This window comes from Lepisma saccharinum, chromosome 14 (genome assembly GCF_977018435.1).
Source record: "Lepisma saccharinum chromosome 14, izLepSacc3.1, whole genome shotgun sequence".
Classification (NCBI taxonomy): Eukaryota; Metazoa; Arthropoda; class Insecta; order Zygentoma; family Lepismatidae; genus Lepisma; species Lepisma saccharinum.
The window spans coordinates 49524495-49542184 of record NC_139242.1 but is presented as its reverse complement, the minus strand read 5'-3'; the positions used below and the strand labels follow the sequence as shown (position 1 = coordinate 49542184).

The following is a 17690-nucleotide window of genomic DNA, read 5'->3' as shown; positions in this document are numbered from 1 at the left end:
TGGATATAGTACAACCAATACGTGTGAATGTAACTGAATTTTTCAAACCTTCCTCGGTTTACCATAAGATATTCCTACACTCTGCAAAAGCCACGAGTCGCCACTGTATCGTACGTCACTGGTAGGTTGCAGCAGCAATCCATGAAGTGGTGTCACTCCGGTTTACCGAAACCAAAGAAATTCAAGCAAACACCATCACATTGCAAAATCATGGCAACCGTGTTTTGGGACCAAAAAAGGTGTAATCCTCGTGGAATTCCTGGAACCGGGACGAACCATCACAGAAGATGTGTATTGCCAAACACTGTCTAATCTGCGACGTGCCATCCAAAACCGGCGAAGAGGAATGTTACGGTCTGGGATTCTCCTTATTCATGACAATGTCCGCCCACACACAGCTGACCGTACTGTTGCGACAATTCAAAAATTTCTATGGGAACATTTTAATCACCCATCATACAGTCCCGATCTTGCCCCAAGTCATTACTTTCTGTTCCTTCACCTCAAAAAGTAGTTTGCTTCGCAACGTTTCGATGATAGTGAAGTTCTCAAGACATCAGTTCTCGACTGGCTGAGATCCCAGGCGACAGATTTCTATGCAGAGGGTCTACGTAAACTTGTTCCAGAGTACCAAAAATGCTTGGAGCATCATGGTGACTATGCCCTTTTTTCTGACATGCATATTTAGTTTTTGACATAATCAAAATATGTGAGATTGGACAATGTAATTTTAATTTTTGAAGTTTTTGGAAGGTGTGAGGTACTTTGTCATATTTTGTCACAAAATGATGACTAATCAAGTGAAAAATGCAAAGATTCTTTAAATACAAAACCTTTCACATTCGCGCCCAACTTTGGGAGGGATATTTAAATGACCAGCCCAGGCATTTTCTGAATCCAAACTTACCTTTAAAAAAAATGTTGCTGGCATCTTGAATTTTTGAGTTTTTCAAAATGGCACCCTAGAGGCTGAAAATGGCCCTTTTTCGTAGACATTTTCAACCCGGTGGATAGGAACCTGACCTCTTTGAGATTTCCTGTTGGTGTCCCCTACCTATACCCCCGGTCCTCCAAGGATCCAGATGTGTTGAGCCCCTTAGAGGCCTTGGTAATTTGGTGCCCTGGACATGTTTTTGAGTACAGCATCCGACCTTCCCCCAAAGTCATGTGATGCACCCCTTTTCCCTTTGCCCATCAACATGGGGGGGGGGGGGAAATCCCAAGGAAAAAACCTGAAAAAATGTTTTACATCACAGAGCAAAATGGCAGGGAGCTGTAACATCAGCATTTGTCACAGGACAAACAGTTTACGTTACTGAGCGAAGTGTCATGATTTCGGTGGAGATCAAGTGTGCACCTACCATCACACAGGAGCCATAACATCGGTGTTTGTTGTGCAAGAAATAATGGAAAATAACATCCTAAAAAAACTGTTCCAATGTATCAAACTCTCATGAACAGGCATAGGCTATGTAATCTACAATTTAAAATACTTGTTTAAAAGCACAATAAATTTTAGGTATATTTGGCAGAAATATATGCTAAAATATAAATGCGAATTTTTGGGGATAAGAAAAATATAAAAAAATCAAGGTCCCTACGCATAAGTAAGAACTTCATGTTTTTGAATCCAATTTTTATGTAATTCAAACTTTTAAAATGTTGTCACTGCATTACATACACTGAGAAATGCAAAGAAAATTTTTGCATTGTGCTTCTGCAGCTGTACAGTTCTTATTTCAGAGCTCTTCCTGGTCCATAGCCTTGTTTAAGCCCTACAAGGAGGAAACTGCATCAAGTGGAAGGGAAAAAAATACAAGTTATGAACGTGATAAAACTTACCCCTTCTATTGACTCCAATGCCAAATTATGCTTCCCTCCTTCATCCCCATTCTTGACACTTTCTTCAGATAACAAGTCTGACAAATCCCATGTAGTTTGCTTAGTGTAGACATTAAAATAGTATACTCTGTCACGATATGTTTTTGATGTATGGACTACCCATCCAAATGGTAACTGTGGCTTCTTTCCACTAGACCCCTCCATTTGAAAAGTATTACCTGCAATAGAGGTTAAGCAAACATTATCCATTTTTAATAATAAACAACACATTCCATAAACAGAAAATATTACTACTGTTGGTTGAAGCATGGAATCAGAAAATTGTAAATTTTGGTAATGAGCATTTCATTGTTCTGTTGAAATACACACCCCTTTTCCTTGGTATTTTTGGTGGAAAAAATATTTTTTTAAAAATGAAGAACTGGTGAGAGTCAGGTTTCATATTTCTGCATTGCTGTTTTGTTGTTGATGCCACAACCTGTGCTAATGAAGGCATTTGTCCTACAAATTTAATCGGACAATCTACAAAAACAGCAACATGAAAATATGAAATTTTACCAACACAAAGAACTGTTTGTGACCAATTGTTAAGTTGTCTGAAAAGACGAAAGTGAAGAACTATAAACACCCCTGCTAAAATGGACTAGGTCTCGCGGGGAAACAGCATTGTCAGTTATTTTTTGGCGCTAAGAACAGTACTGAGTGAGCGTGGGAAGTCTTTGTAAGGCCGCGCAGTTTTCTTCACGTAAAGTCGGCAAATGCGCTCGCATTGACTAAAGAAACTTTGAATCCTTTTATTAGTTTGTTTTTATGAGTAGTTTTCGGAATCCACAAAAATAGTTGGTTCCAAGTTGGTCGGTCCGGAAACTGAAGTGAGGACGATGGAAACGTGTGCCTACCAGAATCATGGGTCTGATCTGATGACGTGATCATCTCGAAGAGATTTTGTCAATTGTTCAAGAGTTTTCTTCAAATTGGATCAGAGTTTGCAGAAAGGAAAGTGAAGTGAAAAACTTAGTGCTAACGTGAAACGTGATTACTTTGATAATAATGAGAGCTCTCGTATTCAGTGATTAAAGTGGTTGTTACAAAAGGGTGAAGGAAAAGTGCTTTTCAAAACAAGGGTAGAGATCTCAAAACAGGCTAGCCTTTGGTTATGTAAGTATATGTAGTAATATTCAGTAATTATTTTGAACTCAATTATTAAAAGAGTGTGTAGCTACAGAATATTTTTTTTTTTTTCAATACAATCCAAAGTGCTGCTTGAATCCTCGTATTAAGTTGACTTTTATAAACCGAGGACAAGCGGGAACTCAGCGGCCTTTCTCTTTTAATTTTATAATTGTTTACTAAAGGTTATTCTTTAATAAATGTAATTTTTATTGGATACGCAACTTGATAGTACAGGGTGGCTACAAACAAGCAAAAATGAAATTCCCTGACTTTTCCAGGTTTTCCAGGACAAAATTTACATTTTTCCCTGACAATTACAAACTAAATCGATGTTTTTGTAAATTGAAATAATAAACTCATACAGATCCAGGCATGGATTTGTTAAGCACCAATATTATCTTCTATGAAATTGACTTAATTCCCCTATTCTCTATGATTTGAATTCAAACTGCAAAATAGTGAATTTGGAAAATTATTACAATTCACAAGCTAGGGAAGGATTGATTACGGAATTTTGTCATACGCAGTAAGTTTAAAATAAAATACTTGATTATTTTTAAAGTTACGACTAAATGAGATAAGAGTGAAGAGTGAATGATTAAGAAATACAATTTGTAATTTATCAGTCTCCTTATACATTCTCGGTATTATATGTTGATATTTCCACTGAAGTTTGGAACCCTCTGCTTGCAAGAACCATGAGTGCGGACTCATTTTTCAATGCATAAAGCTATTTCTCTCTTCTCTGTAAAGCAAACAACTTAACTCTTTCATGTAAGTGAAACAATTGAATCGAACAAAATAAAGTGTCATATTTCCTTACTTTATCAATGGGATTTCTGCTTCAGTACAGTATATCCAAGTGAAGTACTGTGAAACTGACAACATGCAGTTATAGCATTATTGCTGACGAAAAGGATATGTAGGTATTAGATATTCAATGCAAGGAATTTATAGAATTGCATTGTATAGCTAACCACACATTAAAACAGGAACACACTAATAATAAAAGCTTCTGAAAGTTCATATACGAGGGGCATCCTGAAAAAAGCTCCAATGGTGCCTATACGCAGCACTAGTTTTCGGAGAGCGACACACACACATGCAGGCAGGAAGAAGTGGCATGTAGCTGTAATCTGGTACAGTTGCAATACAGCCGTTTTAGGATTGCAGCTATCATACAGTCTCCCACAGACTGCGATGTAGCCTACATTGCATGCTCAGAATTTGGCACCGAGCCACCAGCAATTGTGTGAGGTATGCAGACCGGATGTCGTGAATGATAGTATGGTCAGACGACGGTGCAGACAATTCACGGAAGGCCAATCGAATGTGCATAACCCCATACAGCACAACACAGGCCCTTTGCATCACTTCAGGTGAGAGATCTTGGACCACTCCCTGTACAGCCCTGCCCTTTAATGTACCGACTTTCATCTCCTGGTTTAACTGAAGAGGTTTCTGGCAGGGCAAGGATTTGACAGGTACACTGCGGTAGAGATAGTTCCAGTCCTTGTTTGTCAGACACATATACCATGGGCATACAAAATTTAGTGCCATGCTACGACAAATGCGAGAACAAAGGTGGTGATTATGCCGAAAATTAAGTTAGGACTCACTGTTACTATTGCAATAAATTACTACTGATATTATTGTTTTATTTATGCCTAATCGGTAGGAAATTAATATTTTCTTATTTTTTTAAATTTGTGGATTTTCTTATTTTTTATTTTTTACTATAAGGTGTTATTTTTCCCAAAATTCACATTTTCATTTTAGCGCATTTTCTGGCAAATAGCTGAAATTATACCTTCATGGTGTTTTTAAACTACTGTTTCAAATTGTAAGTCACATGGCTTACGCCTCTTCGTGAGAGTTTGATATCTTGAAAGTTATTTTAGGAAAGTTATTTTCCATACAGCTTTTTTAATTTTAAGGTAATGATTTTAGATAATGGAATTTTCCCCGTATATACTGAAGGGTGCATAATGACCATAAGTGGCGACGCACCAAAAAATTAAAATCAATCAATCTCACGTGACAGATACAGATATATATATTACAGCACCAAAAATTGGCATTATCTTTTTTGACTTGTTAGTGTTACGTTTCCCAAAATTCGCCTTTTTGTTTTAGAACATTTATCTGCCAAATATACCAAAACTTAATACTTCATTGTGCTTTTAAACTATTATTTTAAATTGTAGGTCACATGGTCTACGTATTTTCGTGACAGTTTGATATGTTGGAACAGATTTTTGAGGAAGTAAAAGTAAAGTGCTCCCCTGCACTTTTCCATGGAGGTGTATAGGGGTGTGGAGTAAGGGTCCCACACTTTCTTGATCACGGCTGAAGGTGGGGGTGATGTGATCAGCACCACGCTCCTGGCTACCTTTATCCCTCAAAGTTCCCTCAAGGTACCAGCTTCATATGATGCTGGGCGGTCGCCGGAGCAGTTTGAATAGGTGGAAAACATCCAGGTTCTCCACCGCAGGGGATCGACCCCGGGTCTCTCGCATAGTAGTCAGACGCCCTAACGACTGAGTTCCATTATTACTCGCTCGACAAATGCCGATGGTGCGCACTTAGCTTGGTAATTCAAAACATATCTTGTGTGACAAATACGAAGATGTGGCTCAAGTGTGACGGTATATATGCACTCGATCTCCTGTTAGAACCCTGCCACTTTGCTCTGTGATGCAAATGGTTTTGATAGAAGTTGAAAAAATCGTGGGAAATACATGATTTAATGTGTCTGTCGGAATTATTCCATGTTCGTATAACTCTACAATTTACTCTTGAGTAAAATGTTGGAAAACTTGCATGTTCTATGTACACAAACATGGCCTAGAAAAGACAAGAATGTTGGATTTCATGGAATTTTTCGTTTTTTTAGGACATTTCTTTAAAAAAAATCGTTAAAAATGCCAACAATTCGCATTTTATGCCAAATTCGCATTATTTCGATATTTCGAATGGGCGAAAAATGTGTCCAGACATCACTGCAGATTCCTAAACATAACTTCGCAGCAATTACCATTTTTCACGGTTTTGGCGTTTGCGAAAAATCAATGTCCCTACTAATTGGAAATTACTTTCTGGCCACCCCTCATATAAATAGTAAATGGAAAGTGAAAATTTAGCAGGGCTGGCAGAGAAAAGTCAATCCTTGAAGAAAGTGATTTGCTTTTATGATTGAATGAATCTAGTAAATAGGATATTAAAATATTTACGTATTTATTATTAGTATTTTGTTTCATAATATTGGACATTAACCTTACCCTGTGAGAGATTAATGACCATCTCTCACGAGTTTAAAGAGACAGGACAGAGAGTGGCGTTAATTTCAATGCAATACTAGTGTTACAGTAAAATTGAGGTTGGGAGCATGCTCTTGCCAATTTTTATAACGTTCACCATTGCAGATTTATGTTTCACTTTTTCGTGATAGTATTCAATATATATCCCGTTTGGTTGAATTCTTCTTGATATCTAAGAATAGTGCAATGTCATTGTAAACGTATGTTAACTTGTGCGAAACCAGTAATATGTCAGGATGATGAAAGAAGACCTTCATAAGCAGTGCTACATTAAATAAGGTGAAGTGAGCCAGAAGAGTAATAAATTTCCAGCAGCATATTTGCAGTCTAAAGCTCTTCTTGTTTATGCATGCGATTTTTGTTGGATGTTGCAGTCCATGCAATTTCTGTCGTATGTTGTAGTGAGATACCTTGTCAGGTGGCGATATTCAACAAAAATCGTATGTATCAATGGAACCTATTTGTTTCCATGTTCCTTCAGTTTGCCGAACAAAATGCCTTACTATGTGACAAGTCCCCTTACTACTCCCATATGGACAAGAAAAAATTATTATTCAATGCATTTTCCACGTAATATTTAGAGGCTCAACCTTTACTACCCCAATAATACCATATGGTATCATCAGAGTATAAGGTCGTACTGGCCTGATGATACCATATGGTATAATTGTGCTGATTACGAAATGAATGTGCTTTTTGGACGTTTATACTCTTATGTTTGGGTGGAAACTCTTGACACAGGTCTGGAGCAAGCTTGGGAAATTCATATTGATGAACAACCTCCCCCTTCTCCTCCCCCTCAGCAACATATCCATGCCACATTTCCGAACAGAGTTCCACATTTGGGCTCATTATTCAATTTGTATGGCACCCAGGAACATGAAATATGTTTCAATCTCTTTGGAAACGTCCATTCTTTGAAGAGAGTAATAAGATTTGCGCCTTCTCCCTAAAATGGCGGGAGAAAAGGGGGCAAACGTCAGATATTTATGTTTTTTCCATTGAAATTCGGTGGTCGCGCCCTCAAACCCCCCTTCCTCCGTTCGGCAATCTGAATTGTACACGATTGCATGCTCTGATGTTTTATCTGTAGAACAAAACTTATCCGAAGTAGATTGCTCCCATAGTGTCCAAGTTATAACAATTTTCCTCCAAAAATGAAAATTACCTATTTTTCGTAAAAAAAAAATATATCACATTTTGGCTTATTATTCAACTTGTATAGCACCCAAGAACATGAAACATGTTTCATTCTCTTGAGAAATGTCCATTCTTTAAAGAGAATACTAAACTTCGCGCCTTCGTCCCAAATAGCGGGAGAAGAGGGGTCAAACTCCAGATTTTTATAGTTTTTCATTAAAATTCGGGGTCGCGCCCCCCAACCCCCCCTTCCTCAGTTCGGCGTTCTGAATTGTACACGGTTGCATGCTCTGATGTTTTAGCTGCAAAACAAAACTTATCCGAAGTAGATTGCTCCCATAATGCCAGAGTTGTTATAATTTTCTGAGCAATATGCAAATTACCTATTTTTAGTAAAAAAACAGTGTTTCACATTTTGGCTTATGGCACCCAAGAACATGAAACATGTTTCATTCTCTTTGGAAACGTCCATTCTTTGAAGAGAATGTTAAGGTTTGCGCCTTATCCCCAAAATAGCGGGAGAAGAGGGGGCAAACTTCAGATTTTTATGTTTTTTTCATTGAAATTTGGGGTCGGGCTCCCCCAAACCCCCTTCCTTGGTCAGGCGTTCTGAATTGTACACGGTTGTATGCTGTGATGTTCTATCTGAAAAACAAAACTTATCTAAAGTAGATTGCTCCCATAGTGCCCGAGTTATAACAATTTACCTCCAAAAATGCAAATTACATATTTTTCGTGAAAAAAAAACACATTTTGGCTTATTATTCAACTTCTATGGCACCCAAGAACATGAAACATGTTACGTTCTCTTGAGAAATGTCCATTCTTTGAAAAGAATAATAAAGTTCGCGCCCTTTACCCAAAATAGCGTGGGAAGTAGGGGCAAACTCCATTTTTTGTTTTTTCCATTGAAATTCGGGGGTCGTGCCCCCCAGCCCCCCTTCCTCGGTTCGGCGTTCTGAATTGTACACGGTTGCATGCTCTGGTGTTTTATCTGAAAAACAAAACTTATCTGAAGTAGATTGCTCCTATAGTGCCCGAGTTATAACAATTTTCCTCCAAAAATGCAAATTACATATTTTTCGTGAAAAAAATCACATTTTGGCTTATTATTCAACTTCTATGGCACCCAAGAACATGAAACATGTTTCATTCTCTTGAGAAATGTCCAATCTTTGAAACTAATACTAAAGTTTGCGCCTTCTCCCCAAAATAGTGGGAGAAGAGGGGGCAAACTTCAGATTTTTGTTTTTTCTATTGAAATTCGGGGGTCGAGCCCCCAAACCCCCTTCCTCGGTCCGGCGTTCTGAATTGTACACAGTTGCATGCGCTTATGTTTTAGCTGCAAAACAAAACTTATCCGAAGTAGATTGCTCCCATAGTGCCCGAGTTATAACAATTTTCTGTTCCCGTGCAGAGTTCCATAACGATATCTTTAAATAAAAAATTTTAAAAAGTCAATGAAGACGAAATTCCCTGACATTTCCCTGACTTTTTTTGACACCTCAAATTCCCTGACTTTTCCCGGTTTTCCAGGTTTTCCAGGTCTGTCGCCACCCTGTAGTATTAATAAAACCTGAAAAGGAATAGTTTCCCGCTGAACGAAACTTAGAAACGATGCAAAATCCAGCTTTATCGTTACACGTTTTTAATGGAATTTTCAATAATAGCAAAATTATCATGTAGGTAAGGAAGTAAAACATTGTCTAGCTTTAATATGTTATGTTATTGGGTTATTGCTAATATTATCTTGTTTGAAACAAATTAAATCATTTAAATTCATAGCACAAACATGAAATCTCTTCATATGCTGTATGTTCTTTGTGAAAAAATTTGCTTTATTCTCCTGTCAATATTGGGGACTCACAGTTACCATTCACAAAAGGCTGTTGGGTAATTTCATGTCAAATCAACCAGTGGATAAACCTTTGATGTCGTGGATTTGGCAAATTTTGGTATACATGTTTCTTATCATCTGAAATAGAGAAAATATTTTTTTTTATTTTTCATGTTGCCGGTCTTTGAGTTACTGAAATTTGAAAATTGACAAAATTGCCCAAAAACTGCTCACCGCTGAAACTTTAAATACAATTTGCCAGAGGCCTGTTTCAACTACAGGGCTGGGCATGATCTCATTTTAACCCCTTAAGCGGGGAGCCCGAGTTGTGCTCGGGCATTTGAATTTGGCGGCTTTTTGTGCATTTCAGATCCAGTCAATGTTCCCGTAGCGGGGAATTATTTTCTTTAAATGGATATACAGTAGTACATACATAGATACATTTCGTTTTGTACAGTTTTGTACAGTTTGCTTGTATGTTTGTGTGTTCATTCATCTTTCTCTCATTTACAAGACATGTAATGTTATAATGTTGTCCAGAGCCATATGCCCTCTGGGACAGGGGCGGACTGGGGGCTTGCTGAACTGGGGTCTAAGATTCACTTTAAATTATGTGTGCAGTAGTTTCAATTCAAATTTAGGTTTAAGTTACACACACACTCTCTCTCTCTTTGACATGTAGTGAGACAGTTTACTATAAATTATGAAAGCAGTAGTTTCAATTCCCATTTAGGTTTAAGTTACTCTCTCTCTCTCTCCTTGACAATTTAGTGAGACAGTTTACTTTAAATTATGTATGCAGTAGTTTCAATTCCCATTTAGGTTAAAGATACACACACACTCTCACTCTCTCTCTCTCTATCTCAAAAACAACTGTGCATCGGATTCCGCATAGTGTACACAACAATACCCGAGAACAATTTGTGTTACCCAACCTGAAGTTGGAATAAACTTTCCTGCCCGAACCTAGCTTGGGCAACCTGCTTAACGTTACACATTCCAACCCCGAACACAGCTCGGGTAACCCGCTTGTAACTCAATTTATAAAATTGAAACACCCACTTAAGGGAATTAAAGCTTATGAAGAGGGCTTTCATGGGCAATTCTCTGAAAAGTGAAACCAGAATATCTCACACGTTTTTCTGAGTCCCGTGCATCACACAGCTTTTTTATTTAATTTTGAATTGTTAATTTGAGAAAGAATTTTATTTCTTGGCATATGGTAAGCAACCACCCAGTATTAAAAACAATGAATATGAAAGATCAGTGCAATATCAATTAACCAGCATAGCAGACTCATTTAACCATGTGCGAATGTCCCATGCATCATGTAGAGAATCGCCCTCATTTGATATACAACATGCTTGGTTTTTGTGAAAAACAAATTTTGAAGGTTTTATCAAAATTTTATTTTATAATTTCCAAAAAAATCAAAAATTTTACAAATTTAGTGAAGGTTCAGTCAAAATTTCAAGGTGGTATCTCTTTGATATCATGAGTTAGAGACAGTTAAAGCTCAAGTGTGAGTCATCCCTTTCCTGCAGTGACTTGTTTATTCTTGCTCTCCTATGCTTCTTTGTTCAACTGGATCAGTTGTGGTGTAGCTGTCAAGAGTGTGTACATCTCAGTTAACTTCTGTGCTGTGAATTGTTTGAAACTCGCTTTATTAGTGCCTTCATTTTTTAAAAAAATCTTCATATGCATGGCAATTTGAATTTGAATTTGATTTTAAAATTGTGGGAGCGTCAGCACTTAGGCTATTTTGCTCCCGTCACATCATACAGGGACCAGCCCCTTATCATTACAAAAAACAACTCTAACGTTGCATAATTAAAAATCTTAAAATGTTCTGACTTCTGTTAAAAGCTGAGGCTGTAAACGGGCACTCAGCACAAATAAGGACATCACAAACAAAATTATACTGGCCATGGGGCCAGTCGCCAGAGCCTCGTTAGTCTTCAGTCCAGGGTGTACTAACGTGGAAGTGGATATGGATGGCAAGAAGGGGTACAATTTTGGAAAGTTGTAAAGAACTTGAGAGGAAAATATGGAAAAACAATAAGAACTATTAAAGATGGAGATAAATTGATCACAGAAAAAAAGGATGTGTTGGAGGTACAGCGGAAACACTGTGGTGAAAAATTCCAGAAAGAAAATAATAACCCAGAGGAGGTAGGGGTGATATATGGACCATACATGGAGGTTCAAGACCCAGATATGGAAGGGTATATAAAGGAAGATGAATTACAAATAGCAATAGAACTGATGAAGACAGGAAAAGCAGCATGATAATAATTAATAAAATATGGAGGTGTGGAAGTAGTTAAGAATTTAACCAAGATGTTTCAAAAAATATGGAAGGAAAACAACATACCAAATGAATGGAGAAAAAATATAATTATCCCACTACATAAAAAGGACAGTAGCTATGACTGTAATAACTACAGAGCAATATGCCTTTTATCAGTCGCTTATAAATTATGCACAAGGGTACTAGAAAGACGTCTCAGGAAAGTGGTGGAGGAAGATATGAAGGAGGAGCAGGCAGCATTCCGCCCTAAAAGGCAAACACAAGATCATATATATAATATAAGAACAATTATGGAAAAAATAATTGCCAAGACCAAGGACACATATCTAGCTTTTATAGACCTAAAAGCTGCTTTTGATTCAGTCCCTAGGCAATATGTATGGGAAACAATTGGAGTCAAAGAAAGTACCAGTAAGATTATTGAATGCAATAAAAACTGTATACAATAATCCTGTAGGAACAATTAGAGTAGATGGCGAACACTCAGGTGAATCTGACATTGAGAAAGGCATAAAACAAGGAGACAGCCTAAGTCCAATGCTATTTAACGTCTTTTTAGACTAAATTGCTAAAATATGCAAACGACGAACACATAGAACGAAAATAGGTATGTGGAGATTAAGGCCAGTATATATCCAAGCACTATTATATGCCGATGATATCGTACTGATATCGGATACACCTGAGAGACTTCAGCAAGCAGTGGAAGAATGGTATGAAGAACTTAAAAGGAAAGGCATGAAGATTAATATAGAAAAGAGTAAGATCATGCGGGTGACTAAAGAGGACAAGGAAAATGAAGCCCTGAATATAATATGCGAAGGCAAAAAAATAGAGAAAGTAGAAACATATGAATACTTAGGAACTATCATAAATAGCAGTGGGAAAATTGATCAAGAGATAATGAATAGGACAAAGAAGGCAGCATCAGCATATTATCAAATGAGTAATACTTTAGTGGGAAAAAGAGAGATCAGTACAAAAACAAAAATGCAACTCTACAACTCAATTGTAGTTCCCATCATGGTCTATGGCACGGAGAGCTTAGCACTCCAAGATAAACATCTAAGTAAATTTCAAGCAATAGAGCTGAAATATCTCAGAAGAACAGTGGGGAAAACTCAAAGGGACAGAATAAGAGAAGAGGTAAACCAAAAGAAGACAATGACTGAAGCAGTAGAGGAACGCCAGCTGAAGTGGTATGGCCATGTAAATAGAATGAATGAAGATAGGACAGCCAAGCAAGTGATGGAGATGAGGGTTGAGGGTAGAGTAGGAAGAGGCAGGCCAAGAAATACATGGGAAGATAGAATAGAAAAGATAGTTTTCCATATTTTAGTCCTAAGAACGAAATGGGAAGAATGAGTCGAGACCGACGGAGTGGATGAGATGGACAGAATGAGGTACCCAATGCTTAATGGCATAAGGGAAAGGAAGAGAAGAAGTACACTGCCCTCCAGAAATTAAGCAACAACAAGAAAATGTGAGGTAAAAGAGAAAACAGTTGGAGAAAAGAGAAGAAGAGTGGTGGGCACGCTGAAAGAAAGCAACGAATGCGTTAGGGATCATATCCCTTATTAGTGTCAGACAACGGTTACTTTCGTTAAAAATAAAATATGTACACCCTCCGGCCTTGTGTTTGATTCTATTGGATCATCACCATTTGTTGCTTAATTTATGGAGAGCAGTGTAGTATTGATAATGTGGCTAGGTATGTAAAATATGTTAACTTAAATAATCACATGGTCTTGAAAGGAATTCACTTTTCACATGATACCAAACACCACTGACTGAACCTTCAGTAGATGTGTACCAATATATGTAAAATTTTTGAAAATTTCGTTTTTTGGAAATTGTAAAATAAAATTTTGAAAAACTTTCAAAATTTGTTCTTCGCAAAAAACCAAGCATGTTTTATATCAAATGAAAGCCCTCTTTGTAAAGCTTTGTCCTCTTTGCCCAGCCCTGTAGTTGAAACAGGTAGGCTATTTTGCAAATTGCATAAGGTATGCCCAAATGAAAAGGTGACTACGGTTATATCGAAAGAATATTATATTACAGAATATTTGCATTACATAATATGTGAATTACAGTTAATGTGTAACATGATACATACACATAATTGCCATTGATATTGATGCACTGATCCCAGCGCATAGGAACGGAGTGGATGATTCAGTGTAGAAACTCCTGGGTTGCTTACGGATCCAGTTTGCCACGGTGTTCTGCACTTCCTCGATACAAGTGAACCGTTGACCTTTCAGTGATTGTTTTAAGGGGCCGAAGATATGGGAGTCACATGGGGAAATATCGGGTCTGTACGTAGGATGTGTGAGGACTTCCCATTGAAATGTTTTCAGCAGGTCGAGGGTCTTCTTGGCCACATGTGGCCTTGCGGTCATGGAGCAGCACTATCCCCTTTGAGAGCTTACCTCTGAGCTTGTTTTTGATGGACTGATCGTGCCAAGTCCTTGGTGCTCTTGCGTCCCGCCTCATAATGCTGACACCAACGGAATATGGTGCAACGTGCGAGACACTGCTCTCAGTAAACGCCCTTCATTCTGCGATAAATTTGTGAAGCATGCTTGCCTTCTGCGCAAAGAAATTGGATTATAACTCTCTGCGCTGGAGGAATCCATAACCCACCCGTCTGCGCAAAACAACTTTCGCCAATTGAGGAAACAGCAGGTGTAGCGAACTGCTGCTGAAGCCGTTCACTAGACCTGCAAACTGTTTCAAACACCATGCCATCTATCGACAAACATATTTACCATCTTCGATTTGTAATGGTCGGATTGACCATTACTGGTTTTGGTAATATGTTAATTAATTGCTGGCCAGCTACAAGGTGTAGGGTTAAGTAATATGTTTCCTTGAGTGTACTTTTATGTTATTACTGGATGTAAGTGTATGTCCTTATTGGATTGTGCTTTACTGGATATTAGATTCCCCTGTTTTTTTATCTTCTCTGGGGAGCTGTCTTTCAAAAGACCGTTGCAGTGGAATTTTCCACTGCTACAGGGTTCACATTCACGGACGTTTACCCTGCCTATAAATAAGTCCAGTTGGGCTTTAACAGAAAACAGTGTTTCCCCATCGATTCGACGACGAGGAATGTCTCCTCAAGTTTATTCCACTTTTGGTGGCTAGACTGAATACAATAATGTAGCATTTGGTGTAAGCCAAACCCCTGTTGCTGTTCCAAGTCCCCTTTAGAAAAAGCTTTGAATATTTGAATACTTCCATATTGAATAATTGATGGCCAAAAGAAAGAGTGAAGGCGTAAGGAAACACATTAGTAATGAACGGAATATCATTTAAGCAGAGGGTAGGCCCACAGAGATAGTTTTTCTAACTCTGCGGTAAAGGAAGTGCCGATGGTGTAAGCCATAGGTGTGCAATTTTGTTGATTTCGAGTTATGTTAATTTGATCTATGCAAGACACACATTGAAATGCTATGTATATATACAAACCAATATAATCCTACTCGAAATGTTCTGATTTAAGAATTAACTCTTAAGAACTACAGTACTGTCCATTTTAAACCAAATATTTATTCACTTGCTGTACATGAGTGAGTAACGAAGCAGGGACTAAAAAATATAAATGTTATGTGACCCCCCCCCCCCCCTTTCACAATCCAGGCGTTAATATAATCTGCTCCTTTGGCACCCAGGGTGAGGTGGAAGGAGAGATTGAAAGAATTTTACAAGGAAGTATCCCCAGATAGATACCAGGGACTGGGGGCGACATCACATATGGGGGCTCAATGTCCGAGATATCTCTTGTTGTATGAATTGTCGTCAGGTCTATAGGTTGGAAAGATAGACGGACGGATAGATTTTTTAATTTTTACAACGTTGCAGGAGTTGTGAAATTATAAGGATGTCACGGAAATTTCGGAGAAGTCATTGTTTGACAAGATTCTTCCGTTTTCGCTCGGGCAAGCTGCAGGGGATTGGTTTAGATTTTCACACCCGTTTGAAGATTTCAAAAGCTTTGAAAATGCATTTTTAGAATAATATTATTCTGTTGATTATAAGAATGAGATAGAGACACTGATCCAAAATAGATTTCAGATGAGGGAGGAGCCTTTAGTCCTGTATATTCGTCGTATGAGGAAGCTGTTTTCAATGAGGCAAAAGGAAACGCAAAAAGATGAGATTATAGAACATATTCTATCTCATGTACACCAGTTTCCGAAGACATTTGTATGGAATGCAATGCCACACATTGAAAGAATTGGAATCTGAAGCTGCGACTCTACAAAGAAGATTATATTCATAATGGGTTTATTTTTCACCACTCTTTGGTGAAACGGAATTATCTTTTTCCGAAGTTGGCACAACTGAAACAGAAAGAACAAAGAAAGGGGGAAAACATTTGGCCTTTTCCGTCAGGACAGGCGAAGAGAGAGAGTTGAGAATAACCTGCTGCTACCCTCAACTTCTCTGAACCCAGGTTTACCAAAAAGGGGCATTGGCTGTGATGCAAGGGTAGGGCAAAAGATAGACCCTTTTGAGGCAACCTTTGGACAAGGGAGGGGCAATAAAAATTCGGCAAAAGTAATTTGTTGGGGCTGTCATTCACAGGCCCACAAGATACAGGATTGTAAACAGAGCAGCAATCAACCTCCTGCAGGGGGACATAAGAAAGGTGACCAAATAAAGCTTGTCTTGCCCGCGAGGAAAAATCACACGGACAAGAGCCACTTTATGAATGAAGGGAGCAGCTTTCAGAGAGACTTCAAGCCCCTGATCCCGTGCAAGATGAACAACAAACCTTTTGTATTATTTTCAGATACGGGAGTGGTTGCCTCTACGCTAAGTTTGAAAACAGCCAAGTTGTTCGAGAGGGATGGAAATAAATTCATGAAGACAAGAAAATGGAACATTTCATTAGCTGTAGGTAGAGTTGCGTCACAGGGAGAGATGTATGCTACTGTTTGTATTAATGATATGAAATTCAGGCATAAATTTATCATTCCAAAAAAATTGTTTCCGTGACATAATAGTTGGTCGTTCAAGGATAGCGACGTTGTTTACACATTCCCAAAGCATGCATGGAAACGAATAACTCGTCAGATCACTCGCACCTGGAAGTAGGCAACAGACATGCACAAGAGAATAGCGGGAAATCTATGAATGATAATACGGGCCAATTAGTGGATTCCAAAGGATTCGAAGTTCAGGAGACTGCAAGCGCTAGTGCATTATGTTCTTTGAAAACCTCGAATGAGGTAAAGAGGAAACGGAGGAAGGGAATAGTAAGGGAAAACAAATTTCCTCGAAAAAATTCCATTTCTGCAGATGAACATAACAATTCATTATCATTGTTGCATTTTGGTTTGGAGGACAATGAAAAGTACGAAGTACTTGATCTGGATAGGCTACAAGAAACTTAATCGCTTGTTTCAGAGCAAATGAGAGACACCCTGTTATCTCATATAATGAAGCAACTGAAGGGAAGGCATTTCTCTGGGAATAAGAAATATAAAGAGAAAGTTGCTAGATTAGCCAATCAGTTGTGTTTAGATGAGGAGGGAGTTTTGCGCAGAAGGATAGACTGCAAGCAAGATGATGGAACAGCCAAGATATGGGTCCCGTTCAGTTTGAGATCTCAAATATTGACGTCACATCACAATTCGAAATTTGGAGGACACTATGGGAAGCAGAAAACTTTGTCGAAAGTGAAGGAGAAATATTCGTGGCTTGGAATGACACGAGATATCACTCAGTACGTCAAAAGTTGCGTTCCTTGTACAGTTTCCAGCAAAATGAAGAAAGAAGAAGTGAGACTGAAAATTGAGAAGACTAAACACCTTACATCAGGTGTTCCAGGAAAGAGAAAGAATAAACGCAAGACATGTAAATCTCGCATTGGGAAGAAGGTGTGGCTGAGAGAGCAACCTATTTCTGAGAGATTGCATGGCGTTTATGATGAATTTGCACCGAACTTTTCAGGTCCACGTTTATTGTCTGAAAGGATTAAAGAAAATACTTTCAGAGCAAAGAATGGGAAGGATTGTGAGATTGTGGAATGTGAACCAGAGAAGTTGTCCTGCCA

At 38.3% G+C, this 17690-nt stretch overlaps 1 protein-coding gene across 2 annotated transcripts in view; it reads right to left on the bottom strand.

The window, feature by feature from the left end:
* Swt1 (Swt1 RNA endoribonuclease) overlaps positions 1-17690 on the bottom strand; it is a 118564-nt gene that overhangs the window by 81126 nt on the left and 19748 nt on the right. For both annotated transcript variants that reach the window (XM_083135544.1, XM_083135543.1), the window contains exon 2: positions 1843-2060. In XM_083135544.1, the coding sequence (XP_082991670.1) occupies positions 1843-2046 (204 nt within the window). In that variant the 5' untranslated portion in view covers positions 2047-2060. The remainder of the gene's footprint in view (positions 1-1842; positions 2061-17690) is intronic.